The 15,837-nt window shown below is 37.9% G+C and overlaps 1 protein-coding gene across 9 annotated transcripts in view; it reads left to right on the top strand.

Moving 5' to 3' along the window:
- DNAH9 (dynein axonemal heavy chain 9) overlaps positions 1-15,837 on the top strand; it is a 346,949-nt gene that overhangs the window by 193,660 nt on the left and 137,452 nt on the right. For all 9 annotated transcript variants that reach the window (XM_039476345.2, XM_074388185.1, XM_010339862.3 and 6 more), the window contains 2 exons: positions 3,075-3,237; positions 5,125-5,248. In XM_039476345.2, the coding sequence (XP_039332279.2) occupies positions 3,075-3,237; positions 5,125-5,248 (287 nt within the window). The remainder of the gene's footprint in view (positions 1-3,074; positions 3,238-5,124; positions 5,249-15,837) is intronic.

Raw genomic sequence — 15,837 nt, forward strand, 5'->3', positions numbered from 1 at the left:
TGTGCTATCACTGCCGAGAATACAAAATGAGTATATGCACTCCTCAGACATCTAGAAATTAGTTTCATAGGAAAGCAAGGGAAGTATAAATCTAACATATAAGACAGAGTGTAAGTATCACAGTTAAATAATTAAAGTGGAAAAGTAAAATCTTAAAACTACTGAATATAGGTCAATAAATAAGTCCTGAATATTTAAGTCAAAACATTTTAACTACATCCAATTTTAAAACCTAAAAATATTTGTATTTCTAAAGCACCTTAAAAAGATAAAGGTAAGAAATTGGACGATAACTGAAAACACACATAACGGGGACTCCACAAATTGAGAGGAACACTTCAACTGAAAGCAGACAATGGGCATGAACAAAAAGTTTACAAAATAAAAATAATAAAATGCTTCATAAACATTTAAAAACGTTCAATCCCTAGAAACCAAATAAATAAAAACGGTAATTTTTCTACCATTAAATTGGGAAAGATAAAAAATTAGATGTAAGGCTGGGCATGGTGGCTCACACCTGTAATCCCAGCAATTTGGGAGGCCAAGACAGGTGGATCACCTGAGGTCAGGAGTTTGAGACCATCCTGGCCAACATGGTGAAACCCTATCTCTACTAAAAATATAAAAATTAGCCAGGCGTGGTGGTGGGCAACTGTAATCCCAGCTACTCTGGAGGCTAAGGCAGGAGAATCACTTGAACCTGGGAGGCAGAGATTGCAGTGAGGTGAGATGGCACCATTGCACTCCAGCCTGGGTGAGAGAGTGAGACTCCATCTCAAAAAACTAAATTAGGTGTAAGATCCATCACCAACAAGCAGCAAACACACCCCACAGGAGAGATGGGGCAATGAGGACTCACAAACATTTAGTTCATTTATGTTAATTGTGAAAAATTGAGTTCATCTTGTATACTGAACACAGTGTTTTGAATTTTTTTTTCACTTAGCAATATACTGTGATTGTTTCACTAAGCCATTAAAAATTCAGCTAAACCAGACCTTTGAGGGTGAAACGATATTGTATAGAATAACAACATTATATTGGTAATAAGGATAGAATAAGTTGCCTATATGTAATAGCCTACTCTTGGATATGTATGTTATTTCCAACATTTTACAGTTATAAATAATGCTGTATTTTCAAAAAGTTTGTGTCTCTAATTACATTCTCAGGATAAGTTCTAGAAGTAACACTATTAAGCCGAACAGTAAGACAATCTTTAGAGACTGCTGCACAGAATGATGGCACCAATTTGTACTTTTCCTAAGTAGAGTTAATCAAAAGGTGGATCTGCTATATTGGAGGATGCCTGTGTCCCATCCCCCAATATTCTGGCTTAACTAGTCTGGGGAATGGCCTGGGTATCATGAAATATATTGACTTTTCAGGTATAATCAATGTATATACAAACAGATATGTATTGATAAAAATGCAGACGGATACTAGGAAAAAAAGGCTGGAAGAACCTATAATTCATGTCAGTAGTGTTTATTGCTAAATAGTAGAATTGTGGTTTTTGTTCTGTATTGTATGCAAAGCCATTGTTTTTAAATGTTTTTGTACAATGCAAAGTCATTGTTTTTAAATGTTTTTAAGATGAGAAAAGAAGAGGAAATCAGGGTTATTTTCATAAAGGGTGTAGCACTTTGTATAAGGTATATGGATACTGCTGAGAGGGATTAGACTTGATTGGAAGTGGATCCTGGAGGAGAGGCTGATGGAGGTTGGCCTTTGAAGAAGGGCTGGAGGGCAGAAAGAGTGGTTTCCTCTTAGAGACAGAATGTTCTTAGGTACCGCAAGGAAAAATTAGCATTCAGACAAACTGTTTTCTTAGCAAGGCAATTTTACTTTCTGCAGAAAGGTGCTCCCGTTAGCCATCTTACTATGAGAGTACAATGAACAAAGGAAAGGCAGGCATATTTATTCTCTACGCATTAGGTCTTTACTGCTGTCTGATCTCTGTTGGTTGGAGCTAGACTTCACAATCTAAACTGAACTTGATTGGTTAACAATTTAAAACTTTTCTAAATAGATAAAGGCAATGGAGAACAAAGGAAAAGAGGAAGCCAAAAGAGCATAGGCTGCGAGCTGGGACATGCCTGTGAGCACATCTAGCACAGATACCTTGATTAAAGTACAAAGACATCGAATGTACTGCGTGCCGGGGAGCATGTCTAAAAGCTACACAGCATAGGGCTTAACAAAGAGTTATTAGCAAAAAGCAAGAAGGCTTTGAAGAAAGTCTTCAAAACAAACTATTATTTCTAACATTTATTATTAGTATTCTTTAACAAGAAGAGAAACTTTGAAGAAGAACTTTTTTTACTTTCTACATTTCCTCTGAAGGGGCTGAGGCCTGGAATTGTCTTCCATTGCTGGGGGCAAGGAGAGAGGAATATGGGCACTGAGAGTGGTGAGCAGTAAGGCTGTGAAGGGAGGAATCCAGAAGCCAGGGATGCAGGTGTCTTACCTGTCGTTAATAAGAACCCACAACCTTCATGACAAGGGCATCGACGCCCAGGAAGGATTGAAGGAGGGAGACATAAGGGCTGTGTCTGGGCTCCCTGCTCTTCTCCTGCTGACTGGTTTTGCCTTCTCTTCTTTCCGAAGAGGAACCAACTTCTGCTCCTGCCTTGTCCTCCAGGCTTTCCTGAATTTTTTTAATTGTATGTTTTCCACTGTTTCTCTTTTTCCATCCCCTCTTCCTGCCCAAAAGAACTGAAGTGGGAGGTTTGGTGGGGTCAGGTATGGTGGGGAAGAAGAGCAAGAGCAATCCTAAGTCCCCTCCCAATCACATCAGTCATCCCCTACAATCCTGCTGCCTTCCGTGGGCTCCCCCAAGCTGTCCCTGATTCACTAGAGGCTGTGGCTTAAGGCAAAGCAATGGCGGCTTCAGTCAACTATGGCAAGAAGGTGAGGCTGGGTTTGGGGATAATCTAATTAACGTTTCCCACAGCTGAGCCTGTGACATGCCTCCAAGGAAGGCCCCTGCTCCCACTCAAGCCATTATACTTGCTTCTCACTGCAGAAAGTCTGATCAAAGCACCATGTGCCTGCTTCCTTCTCTGTAGCTGCCATATCAATCGCATCTTGGAGTCCCCACGGGGAAACGCTCTGCTGGTTGGTGTAGGTGGGAGTGGCAAGCAGAGCCTGACAAGGCTGGCAGCTTTCATCAGCTCCATGGATGTCTTCCAGATCACCCTGCGCAAAGGCTACCAGATCCAGGACTTCAAGGTAAAAGGTCAGATGGTTGCAGAGAGGAGACTCAGCCTGTCTTGAAGCAGCCACAACTCCCTGTCATCCTTTACTCATTCTCCAGTTCTTCCCTCTGGAGCCTCCCCTTCAGTATCTGTCCATTTCTGTCTTAGATTCTGAGCTGGTGATGTGAACAACTTTTCTCATCAGACACAGCTTGAGAACAGTTGCCTTTCCAAAGTCTGCCTTTGAGAGACCTTAGGTGCCCTAGTTACATCTCTGGGGCCTCTACTCTTGCTCAAATCAGAAGCACATCTATAGCAAATTCACCACACAGCTCACCAGCAGTGGGAGCTGACAGGTAGAATTCTGAAGGTCTGCCCGTTTCCTAAGAAATTCAGATTTTAAGGTGGGTCAGTAACCACTGGCATCTGGGACCTTCAGTGACGTATCCAGGTTTCAGACAGTCAGCACTTGGAGGCCTGATGTGTGCTCTGGAAAGTAAAGACACCATATTCAACCTTCAAAGGTCATTTTATCCAGTCCCCTTCCTTCTATCCATGGCCACAACAGTCTCAGTAGGAAGTCACAGGGTAACTTCTTTCAGGATGCTGCTGCTCTTGATGTTCCTGGAAGAACTCCAGCCAGGACTGAGCCAGTTCTACCCACTTGCCCTCATAATCAGCCAGTGAAAGAAGAGGGAGGCACTCACTTTTGCTCTAAAACCACAGCTCAGCCTCTTGATGACCGGCTGAATCTAAGGTCATACATCGTGTTCACATTAGGTCTTTCTTTAGTGCTTCCAAAAAAGACATGATAGTGTGATAGGAATCACACATTTACAGAATGAGCTGAGATTGTAGGTCTCAACTTTTACTTTATATGGGAATTGCTGGGGATCTGGAAATAATTCTGATGCCTCTGTCCCATCTCCCAATATTCTGGCTTAACTAGTCTGGGAAATGGCCTGGGTATCATGATTTTTCTAAGTATCCCCAAGATGATTCCAATGAGAATTGAGAGACACTGACTTAGATCACTTAGAGCATATAGCGAGAACCATTGATCTAAAAGGAAAATCAGTATCTTTAAAGGAGAGCTATTTGGACATCAAGGTAGCTCTGTGGTAAAGAAATGTGTGGGGTTGTTAGGAAATAGCTGTGAGTAATGTGAGAGAAAGGCAACATCAGGAACTGATGGCTGAGCCTGGGGAGGATGATACAGCTAAGGAACTGAGATTGAACAAGCTGATAAGTTCAGAACTTGGCATACGAGCCCTAAATGTCGTCCATCTGCAGTTTTCAATGGGTATAATTTCCTACAGGTGATTGCATTTGTGTGTGAGTGTGTGTGTGTGTGTGTGTGTGTTGCCCTGTATTTTTTTTTTCAACAGAAGTGTTTTGCTAGAGCTCGTCATAAGAACACAATACCCTGCTAGCATAAGATCTATCCATCCCCCATGCCAGTAGCCCCAAGTACATTATTCTCAGTCAAGACCTGCTTGCACTCGAGAGCAGGTCATTCACTTGTATGAGGATATAGGTAAGACAGATAAATAGGAGACCACCTCTGGGATTTGAAAAGCTGTAACCTCTTTGTACAAAGCAGGATCTCCAGAAGCTTTACCCTAAAGCCTAATTTCTAAATCAACCTAAGAGATGTGCAGGAGCTACCATGGTTGTATGAATTAGAGACCATCTCTATGTAGTTTCTCTTGCCCACCTTTGCTGCCACTGAAGCCTGGGGATGAGGCATAGTTTCTTGCCTGTCAGTGCAAGATAGCACTCCCCCAGCTTCCCACTGTCACCTTACTTTAATTCCAGTTCAAGCAGAGAAGAAAATGGTTCCATTTGTAAAGAATGGGTTGGAGTTCTCTTTCAAGGAGACCTTGTTTTCAGAAATTTCTGATACTGACTGTTCCTACAGATGGACCTGGCCAGCCTGTGTCTGAAAGCTGGAGTGAAGAATCTCAAGACAGTGTTTCTCATGACTGATGCCCAAGTGGCTGATGAGAGGTTCCTTGTGCTCATCAATGATCTTTTGGCATCTGGTAAGAGATTCCTTGCACTTGGTGTCACTAATAATTTCCCCCTAGAATCAGAGCTATTCAAACGTGGAGACTTGGTCCAGGGTCAGAAGAGCAAGGTCATAGGAATGAGGAAGAAAACTAACACACAAAGGACTGGTTCACTGAGGCCCTTCTCAGCATTGATGCTGGGCCTGCTCTCCTGGCTCTTTCATTCTTATTTCATTGCAAAACAGACAGTAATCATGGGGCTCTCTTAGTGGGACTCGATCTGACTACGGGAAAAACAGAAGGTTAAGGATCTGGTGATGTGCCGAGTGCAGAGAGGAGGTGCTATTCTGTATCTGTATCCAAGACGAAGAGACTAGAATGTGTGTAGTACTTGAGGAAGCTCAGGCATTGGCAGGAAGATACACAAAAAGAAAGCATGCACACATAAAACTTACACAGTAGGGCAAGATGAGGTTACCAATGTAATTAACTGGTGATTTAGAATCTCATGGGAGCAAAGTGGAAGCTCCACACAGTTTTCCTTGGTCCCAAAAAAGCTTAACAGGGGGTGTAAAGTACCCTGTGATGCTATCTGCGCAAGATAGGACTTCAGTGGAAAGTTCAGTGCTTGGTATTTTAGTGTCCTTTATTTAGGAATTCAGTATTTATACCAACAATCCCCCCCACACACACACACACAAAGAAAACTCATGCCTGTAGTCCCAGCACTTTGGGAGGCCGAGATGGGCAGATCACCCGAGGTCAGTAGTTCAAGAGTAGCCTGACCATCATGGCAAAACCCTGTCTCTACTAAAAATACAAAAATTAGCTTGGCATGGTGGTGCATGCCTGTAATCCCAGCTACTCAAGAGGCTGAGGCAGGAGAATCACTTGAACCCAGGAGGTGGATGTTGTAGTGAGCTGAGATCCTGCCACTGCACTCCAACCTTGGTGACAGAGCAAGACTCCATTTCAAAAAAACAATTATATATACATTCAAAAATATGACAGTATAATGCATAAATTATACATTTATATAAATGTGTGTGTGTTTATATTAAAGAGAGAATATGCTTTCCTGGCTTTTAAACCAAATGCAGCATCCACAAAACTAACTCTTCATCTGGATTGAGGAAAGTCAGTGTACAAATGTTGCTTAACAAAACTTCTGCCTCCAGACTTCCAGCATCTCAAAAGCCTGTCTCTCTCCACACTCTACTCCCTGGCTCTGATTAAATACTGTTTAATTTATAAAGTCCAAGGACCATGGTCTCAACTACCTTTCTCTGTAGTTTATCTACTATAAATAGATATAGTAGTATATACTCTATCTATATTGTAAGTCATATATTTTAGGATAGTTCCTGATAATCTCCAGGAATGTCCTGGCTTTGGAATCATTGTCTGCTTCATATTTTGTGATATTGCACCCCATGTTGTCATGCTGTAATTTTCATGAAGAGCCACTGGTCCCTGGTTCAGTGCATGCACTAGCAGGCATTATGAGCAACTTTTGGCTTCTTTCAGTTGAGATCCGTGTCCCAGGTTTCCTTGCTGTGCTGGCTGCTGGCATTGCAATAACACCACACTCATTCCTTTCCCTCCCTACCCTGTTCAAATTAGCTTTACCTACGAGAGTTTGCCTACTAACTCCTAACACCTTTTCTCCAATGCAACCATTTTTTTCCTTCCTTAAACACGATCTCTTTAACATCACCTTCTACAATAGTATTCAATGTACAACATAGTCTCATCTTTTATTATTCCACCAAATAATGCGAGAGGGATCCAGTTTCCCTCCTACCCTGAAGCTAACGTAAAGCCTAATTTCTAAATCAGTGTAAGAAAATATAGCTTTAGAGATGTCAGGCGTGTTGCAAGCCTCGCATCATTATGTTTCAGTTGGCTCAAATCCAGCCAGGTCACCTTTTCCTAAAATAATGTCTGAGACACAGAGTTGTTACATTTTTACCAATTTAAATTTCATTCCTCAATTAAGGATTGATAATTTTTCATTTAGAAGACAGCTTTTTTTCAAGTGCAAATTAATTTCTGAAGCTCTCCCAGTGAAAATACAATCAGCCAGCTCCAAAGTTATGGAGTTTTAGGCCCCATTTTAAGGCTTCTATATATTCTTTCTTTCTTAAAAAAAAAAAAAAAAAAAAAAAAAAAAAAAAAGGGCCAGATTTGTATATACATATTCAAGTGGAGATACAGTTAAGATGAACACTTTTGTCTGCTAAACCACTCCATTTTTTTCTTAACCATTTCAACAGGGACAATTAGAGTGCATCTTGGTTCTAACTGTCCCAATCAAATAAGTAATTTCTGGCTAGAAATTAACTGACTGCCAGTTCAGCCAAAGCTGAAGGGATTACTCAGAACCTCATTATCTCCCAACTTTTTCAATTTTGTGGGGTTATGCAATGACTCCACCCTTGGAAAACACTAGGAAACTATAACTTAGACTACCTTGCAATTGACTCATTCCTCTGTAGTTATGTATAAGTCCTACGAGGCTGAATATAAAGGTATAGTGAATGAGCTCCACAGATCAGTTCTCTCTTAAAAACGTCTCTCTCAGAAAACCAATGATCTCACGCCCTGGGCTGCTTTCTCTCATACTTCTTTACCTCATCGTTTCATCCCTTGCTTTCCTGACACCATTTCTAAAATTAAAGCATGATAGTAATTTGGCTTATGAATCCCACTTCTGACACCAACCATAGCATTTCAAAACCCATCTTCATGCCAGTCGTATCTCAGATGGGTTTTAGATGAACATGAAGAAATCTTATACACAAAGCAAAAATATTGGGTTAGCTTCCTGGTTTGATTAGCAAAAGATATGTAACTGTATAAGAAGTAGAATGGCTACCCAGGGTAAGAACAGATGAAACACATATTTGAGTCACTTCCCTTGGCTGCTGGGGTCCCTGATGGGGGTCATGTAACTGCTGGTGATGCTGTGCTGGTCCTTGCTGGATCTGAAAGGTTCATTACTTGCTATGTCCTTATTGACCTGTTATAATAATTCCTGAAGAATGTGTGCTGATCATCAAACCCAAGTATTTAAGGAATTCTTACAAAATTTGTTCTCTTTTTGACCTTGACTCAAACTCAGCATCATCAAGGCCCCACTCTAAAGGAAAAACAATCAGAATTATTCCCTGGCTTTCCAGGAAAACACCTCTTCCTCCGGCTTTCCAGCCTTCCAGAAGGCCCATTCTACTATGATGTCCCTGCCAGTTAGCCCTAACCAGCTAAGAAAACCTAGTCAGCTCCAAGTATGTCATTTCTTCTGCTCCTAGCTATGACAGATTTTGTATTTATTTTACTTTGAAATCCCATGTTAGGATTTTCCTTTAGCTTTACAAAAAGGCTTAATTGTTTTACTCAAAATTATAATATTTTTTTTCCTGTCCCAGGCTAGATGACTTTGCATGTATTCATTCATTCAATAATCATTTATTAAGTGCTCGTGCTCAGTCACTGGGTACTGTGCTTAAAGATAAATAACATGTAGCCTCTGTAGGGTCTAGTGGAAGAGTTTATAACCAACAGGGTCCCTCTCTTCTAATGGCATATTCTTATCGCTGAACCAGACTGTTCTTTTTATATATTTGTGGGCCAGATCTCCTCTTAGGATCTAGCACCTTGGTGCTTTAGGATCAGAGCCAGTGTTGATGTGTTAGTGTTCAACACACATCCTATGAGAATGCAGAGCCTGGAAATGTTCATAACAGACTTGGCATTGGATTGTTCTCCTCTGTAGCCCTCTGGAAGTGGACTTCCTGAGGAATCAGCTATGCTGTTAAATAAATTGAATTCTGGCTCAGTTTCCCTAGAAAGAAAAAAAACAACAACAATAAAGTTGGGGCAAAAGAGCAACCATCAATTATGTACTGATCCTCTAAGACGTGCTTAGTGGACTTATTAGATCTGCTCATCAGATGTGTCCTCAAACTACAGGCAGTGGAACTTTAAAGCAGGACCGGTTTGGTTCTCCATCTGCAAAACAGAAACTCCCAAAGAGCAATGCAAAAGAAGCTCAAGTAACCAGACTTTTCTTTTCCCTTTGTAGTAATAAACTTTTTTTTTTCTCCTGTGGAACTGAAGTGCTATACATGTTACTCAAAAGACTTTGTGTTCTGTGGATTCCCTACATTGCCAAGCTCTCCCTTACCACGTATATCCAAGAGATCAGCTGTTGCCACCAATTTTCCCCTTAACTAGTTCTGAATCCATATCTTCTCTATCCTCACTACCAGTGGTTTTGCCTTCTTTTGCCTTGACAAATACAAACACGCCTTAACTTAGCTCCCTACCTTCCATGGTATCCTCACTCCAGTCCATTTCCCTCACTGCTTTCAAAAGGGTCTATCTCAACTATGATTTCCGACCAGAAGCTTACACTGTAATCCCAGCACTTTGGGAGGCCAAGATAGGTAGATCACTTAAGCCCCCGAGTTCCAGGCCAGCCTGGGCAACTTGGCAAAACCCCATCCCTATGAAAAGTACAAAGACTATCGGGGCTTGATGTTGCACACCTTGGGTCCCAGCAACTCGGGAGTATGAGGTGGGAAGATTGCTTGTGCCCAGGAGGTTGAGTTGTGATCATGCTATTGCACTCCAGCCTCGGTGACAGAGCAAGAGCATGTCTCCAAAACAGAAAAAAAAAAAAAAAAAAAAAAACCACAGCAATTTTTTTTTGGTTCCCAACTGTTTGCAGAATGAACCCCAAGCTTCTTGGACCAGTGTCCTTCCTTCCTTGATAGTCTCATTCCCCACACTGCGATCTAGCAATTCCTGATTCCTTAAGGTAATACATTGTGTTATTTCCTGACAGCCTTAATTACTTATGCTGTTCGTTTTGAACCTCATGCCCTTCTTTGTCTGGATTAACTTCTACCCACAGTAGAAGACTTACCTTGGGTGTTTCCTCTCTAGAAAATCTAGAGACAGATCCACCGTCACTCTTAGGAATGAGTCCCCACCATGTTCCTATGGCATTCAAGGGCTACACATACCACCACTGTATTGGCACAAGATTGTACATTTATGAAAGGCAGAGACCACTGTGTTTGTTGTTGATTAATTTGCATTATTAAACATTCCAGAAATACAAAAAAGAAGGATTAAATGCCTACTTCCCAGTTTAGGAAATAAAGCAATACTGATATAACTACTCTGTGCAGAGACTGGTTTTTCATCATTTATGTTGTCAGCTGGTAATACATCTCCCAGGCCATGATTGACATTCAGGAGATACTTCTTTAAGGAAAGCATGAGAACAGTGTGCCATCTCACATGTTAAATATTACTATTGGACATGTGCTTTGGAAAGTTTTCCAGCAATGAAGAGAAAGGGATGGGGAACTGAAATAGCCACCACACTCCTTAGCTTTTTCTCCCTTAAGACTAGGGAAATGTTTTTTTAAGCTATCGGGCCTAGATAGGGTCAACTGTTTTCTCTTAATTGTATCAACTTATTTAATTTCTATTCTTTGAGATAGTTAATAGCATGCATATAAAATTCCCATATTATAATTTGTCAAAATCAAGATCTTACTAATAGAATGACTCATTTCAACTTCTTGTGATAAAAATCACACTCCTTACCCCAGTGTGAAGTGGAGACTCTAACCCTTAGCTTCACCCTTTTTATCACCAAGGTCCAACTAACTAAACCGTGTTAAATTATCGGGATCTCTTCCCGAAAAGCAGTTGTGGCCTTTAAGGAGTCCCATACTAACATACAGAAGGTAGTGATTAGTCTGGCTTCCAAAATATGAGAATATTTTAATACTGTTTCTAACTCCAAGTACTGCATGAAGCCTGAGAGTACTTGGAGTTAGAAACAGTGTTTCCTAACTTTAGATCTCAGGAGGAAACTTCTCAAATATTTAAATAGCCGCTGCCCCTGTTCACATCACAGAATCTCCTCTGGCAGCTGTTTCCTGCTTTCAGCATGACTACCTACATCACAAAGCAAGTGTCAAGAGGAATTAGAGGAACACATCCGAAAATGCAAATTTTGTTCCCAATTCAGAGGTGTTTATCCCCAGATACTCCATCTGATGTTCTTCTTAAAGGTTCTAGGGATCTTGTGACAAATTTGACCACCATGAGCATGAAAAATGTCTCTAAGTGACCCAGGTGCTTTCAACATCTTGGAATTCAGAGTATTAATAAACCAGGGTCAGTGAAATTTTTTTATAAAGCATCAGGAAGTAAATATTTTAGGCTTTGCAGATCATACAATCTCTGCCACAAGTACTAAGTTCTGTCCTTGTAGTGCAAAAATAGCCACAGATAATACCTAATGATCGTGGCTGTGGTCAATTAAAGCTTAAAGAACAATAAAATTTAAATGTCACATAGTTTTCACATTCTGTTAAATATTATTTAAACTTTCAACACATGCTAAATATCATTTTATTTTTTTAGCAGTTTTCTTTCACCCGTATTTTTATCAGAAAAGGCCGAAATGAGTCATTCTATTAGTAAGATCTTGATTTTGACAAATTATAGTACAAGAATTTTTATATGCATGCTATTAACTATCTCAAAGAATAGAAATTAAATAAGTTGGTACAATTAAGAGAAAACAGTAAATGATCACTTCCATGATAATTCATTTTTTTATTTCAACCTTTTAAATGACTAAAGCTAATTAGCATGAAACTCTTAGTAAACTCCCAACTGGGTTAGTGCTGTCAAACCACGAAGGCCATAATTTGTTGGAAAGTTGGCATGGGTTTCCTCCAACAATAGTTCAAGAAAGTGCAGCAGCTTCAATGCTGATACAATCACAGTTACTCACGGTCTGATTGTTACTGATCATTTGCTAGACTACTTACTCTGAGCACCTCACCGATGTTTATAAAAAAGTGGGATATAAGATGGTCCCCATGACTTCTTTCATCTCTAACATTCCTATAATGGTAACATTTCTGTCAGTTACAGAAGGAAAAAGCATGTGAGTGTGAACAGCTCTTTAAAAAATTTTTACAAAAGCACCATGTTGGTGAAAAATAGACAACTTTAAAGAAGAGCTTGTATATGACTCCACTTCCAGATAACTTCAACAGCTACCTAAAGACTTGTTCTAGAAATGGGAAATTTTTTTCTTTTCTGATACCCATTGCTTTTCCGGAGTGAACATTCACCTTCATATCATATCCAGTGTTTTTAACGTTTTAGCTATAATGTTTCCTTCATTCTTATCTCCCTCAATCTCATATTTTTCATTGAGAAAACTGATGTCCTTTAGTTTGGGCCTCATAGCTACTTTATACATCACAGTCTGTCTCCATTATTATTATTATTATTATTATTATTATTATTATGCAATTTTCTCTTTTCCTCCAATATTATCATTCCTCCTTTCCAAAGCCAACTTTTCGTCTGGGCTAGTAGCCCACCCCTAGTTCCTAACTCAGAATTTTACTCTATTCCATCTTTTCTTTCGATTTCTGACTCTCCCTCTTTTCTGCTTTCAAACATAACCCATTATCTCCATCCTGAACATTTTTTAATTAACTTTCTTTGACTTGAAGTGGCAACCAAACAATAATCCTAGAACTTTTCCCAGACAAAATTTTTAAAAGAGTAAAATATACGATTTTCACATGTTCCCTTTGCGTTTTTCTATATTTCCTTACAAAATAACTTGGACATTACTGAAAGCGATAAACACCCGTGTAATTATGAATACTGATGCAAAATAGAAACTTTTGTTCGGTGTCTGCAAGGGTTTCTTTCCAACAGGTGCCCAAAAACTAGATTACTAGTTCATCTGATGTGTCCATTTCAGCCTTACCAAAAAGTGCAATTGTTTCCATAGAAGTCATATCGTTTGTCTCTGACCAGTAGTGCATGACCACCTGTTTCTGTCTAACCTCACCGACACTTGGCTTATCTGACATATTCATTTTTGCCAGTGAGAATGAAATTAAATCCTATTATTTTCCTTTCCCTTTTCACTGCTAACACTGAGAATCTTTTTAAGTGTTTATTGGCTCTTACTGCTTCTCTTCCATAAGTCGTCTATTTACAGAGTTTGTTCTTTGGATCTTGTGCTTTTTGTATTTTTCTTATGAATTTCAGATGTTCTTTATGTATTTTGGATATTTAGATTTTTTGTTCATTATATGGACTGTAAATATCTTTTTGAAGTCTATATCTGACTTTTATTGTGCCAATTTAGATTTAATATTTTAGTAGTCTTTCTGTGCTTTTTGTGCTCTGTTTCACAAATGTTGTTTTATCCCAGTGCCATAAAAATAATTGCCTGTATTTTATTTTTTAATTATCACTGTTTTACTTTTCCTATGTATGTATTTTTTCACCTGAAAGTTATTTTTATATAGCAATCTAATTATAATTTTATATCAATATCGAATTATCTTAACATAACTTATTAATTAGCCCATCCCTTGTCTGCCCCCTGCTTTTTAATATCATTTTCCTGTTTATATCTGGATCTATTTCTAGGTGTTTTACTTGTTCTATTTATTCACCCCAGTATCAATTTCACAGGTTTTTAACTGAGACAGCTTCATAAGGAGACTTGATTTCTGGTGGAACAAATCACTCTTTCTGGTTCTTTCTCAACAATGCCATTTTTAATCCTTTGCTCTTCCATATAAATTTTGTGAAATATTTGTCAGAATAAGAAAGAAACCCATTTGATTTCTTATTGAAATTGCATATTTGGGGAAAGTGGTGACCTCATCATCCCTCCATGAACTCAATATTTCTCTCCATTTATTTATGATCTCATTTATTCCCTTCAATAGTATGCTATAGTTTGCGCATGAAGATCTGGCACATCCCTTTATATATTTATTACTTACTTGCTTTATGAGGGGTTTTTTTTTGGTATTTTAGTTGATAACATTTCAAATAACAATTTGTTTTTGCAGGATACAAAAATGTGATTTAATTTCCAGTATTAATTTTGTAGCTAGCAAGCTTGTTGTTAAATGCTCTTATGAGTTCTGGTTGTTTATGTGAATATTCTCTTAGATTTTCTTTTCTTTTTTTTTTTGTCTTTTTTCTGTTTGTTTGTTTGTTTTTGTATTTTTAGATATTTTGTTAATTTTATTTGAGGTATTCTCTATATATATAATATTTATGTTTCTATATTTATTTTGGATATTTATTATATATAATATACATCATATATTTAAAAATATGTATTATTTCAAAATATTTTTAAACTTTATTTTATTTGCCAAAATATATCTCTAGGTAACCTGTGCTTATTGATCTTAATAAATTACTTTTCAATTTCATTAAAATAAGTCAATTTCATCTTTCACAAGATAACATATAAAATGTAACAGACACCTCCTAACTTTTCTTCAAATTATGTTTCTTCTCATCTCTGGATTACACTCCAGTGTATTATGAAAGGAAGGTTCATCAAATACTATGTAAAAATATATAAAATTGCAAATATTTGACCATTTTTATTACTTTTAAAGACAAAAATTTCTCATGGTTCAAAGTAACACTTATAATATGTGTAGCCATCTATTGCATTCAAATATTCAAGTCAGGTTAAATACTCTATTGACTCCTAGATGCTCAGTTTTTGATATGAAAAGTGGCTTTGAGCTGACATGTGACCATTGAATTCTCTTAGATTTTCTATGTAGAAAATTAGATTTTGAACAATAGTAGTTTTATTACATCCTTAACTATCCCGATACATTTTATTTTATTTTTAATTTTTGCACAGTTTAGGGCCTCCTATATAATGATGAATAGAAAAATACAATAGCAGTCATGTTTGTCTTATTCTTGATTTGAAAGATAATATTTCAGTATTTTACTATTAGGTATGTTTGCTTTGTGTTTGGGAGTGATATCTATTATTAAAGAGAAATCTCATTTATTCTCAGTTTGCTAACGGTTTTCAGAAACCTTTTGCATCTATTTCAATGTCATATTGTTTTACTTTGTTAATCTATTAATGTAGTAAATTATTTTCATAGTTTTTATCTAGTATTTATCCTCGCATTTCCAGGATAGGGTTTACACTTGGTCATCATATACTAATTTATACATATTTAATTGGGATTTTTAAATTGTTATTCATCAGGAAGAATTAGCATATAATTTTACTTTCACATTTTGCCTCATTAATACAGTGTCTTCATCTAACTTTCAGATTTTCGCCAATCTGGTAAAAAAAAAAAAGTGATAATAAGGTGTAGTTTTAACATACATTTTTATTATGAGTGACATCGACTGTCCATGTTTGTTAACCTCGTTTGTACAAACAAAAAGTAACTAAGCATAGTTTTGATACAGAGTTCTGTTATTATAAGTAAGGTAAAGCATCTACATGTTCAACAGAAATTTTTATTTCCTTCACCATGAACTTTCCTTTCATATCCTTCACCCCATCTATCTATTGAATTATTGATTTTTTCTTTATTTGTAGAGCATTTCTTTGCATATTAAGATTAGCCACTTTAATCTGAGTTAACATATTTTCTTAATTTGTTATTTGTGTTTTGCAATCATTGCTATGCTTTGCCTATATTTTCATTATGAAATATTTTTATTTGTATGCAGTCAGATTTATCCATTTTTATGAATGCGTG

The sequence above is a fragment of the Saimiri boliviensis genome, chromosome 17, assembly GCF_048565385.1.
Source record: "Saimiri boliviensis isolate mSaiBol1 chromosome 17, mSaiBol1.pri, whole genome shotgun sequence".
Lineage (NCBI taxonomy): Eukaryota > Metazoa > Chordata > Mammalia > Primates > Cebidae > Saimiri > Saimiri boliviensis.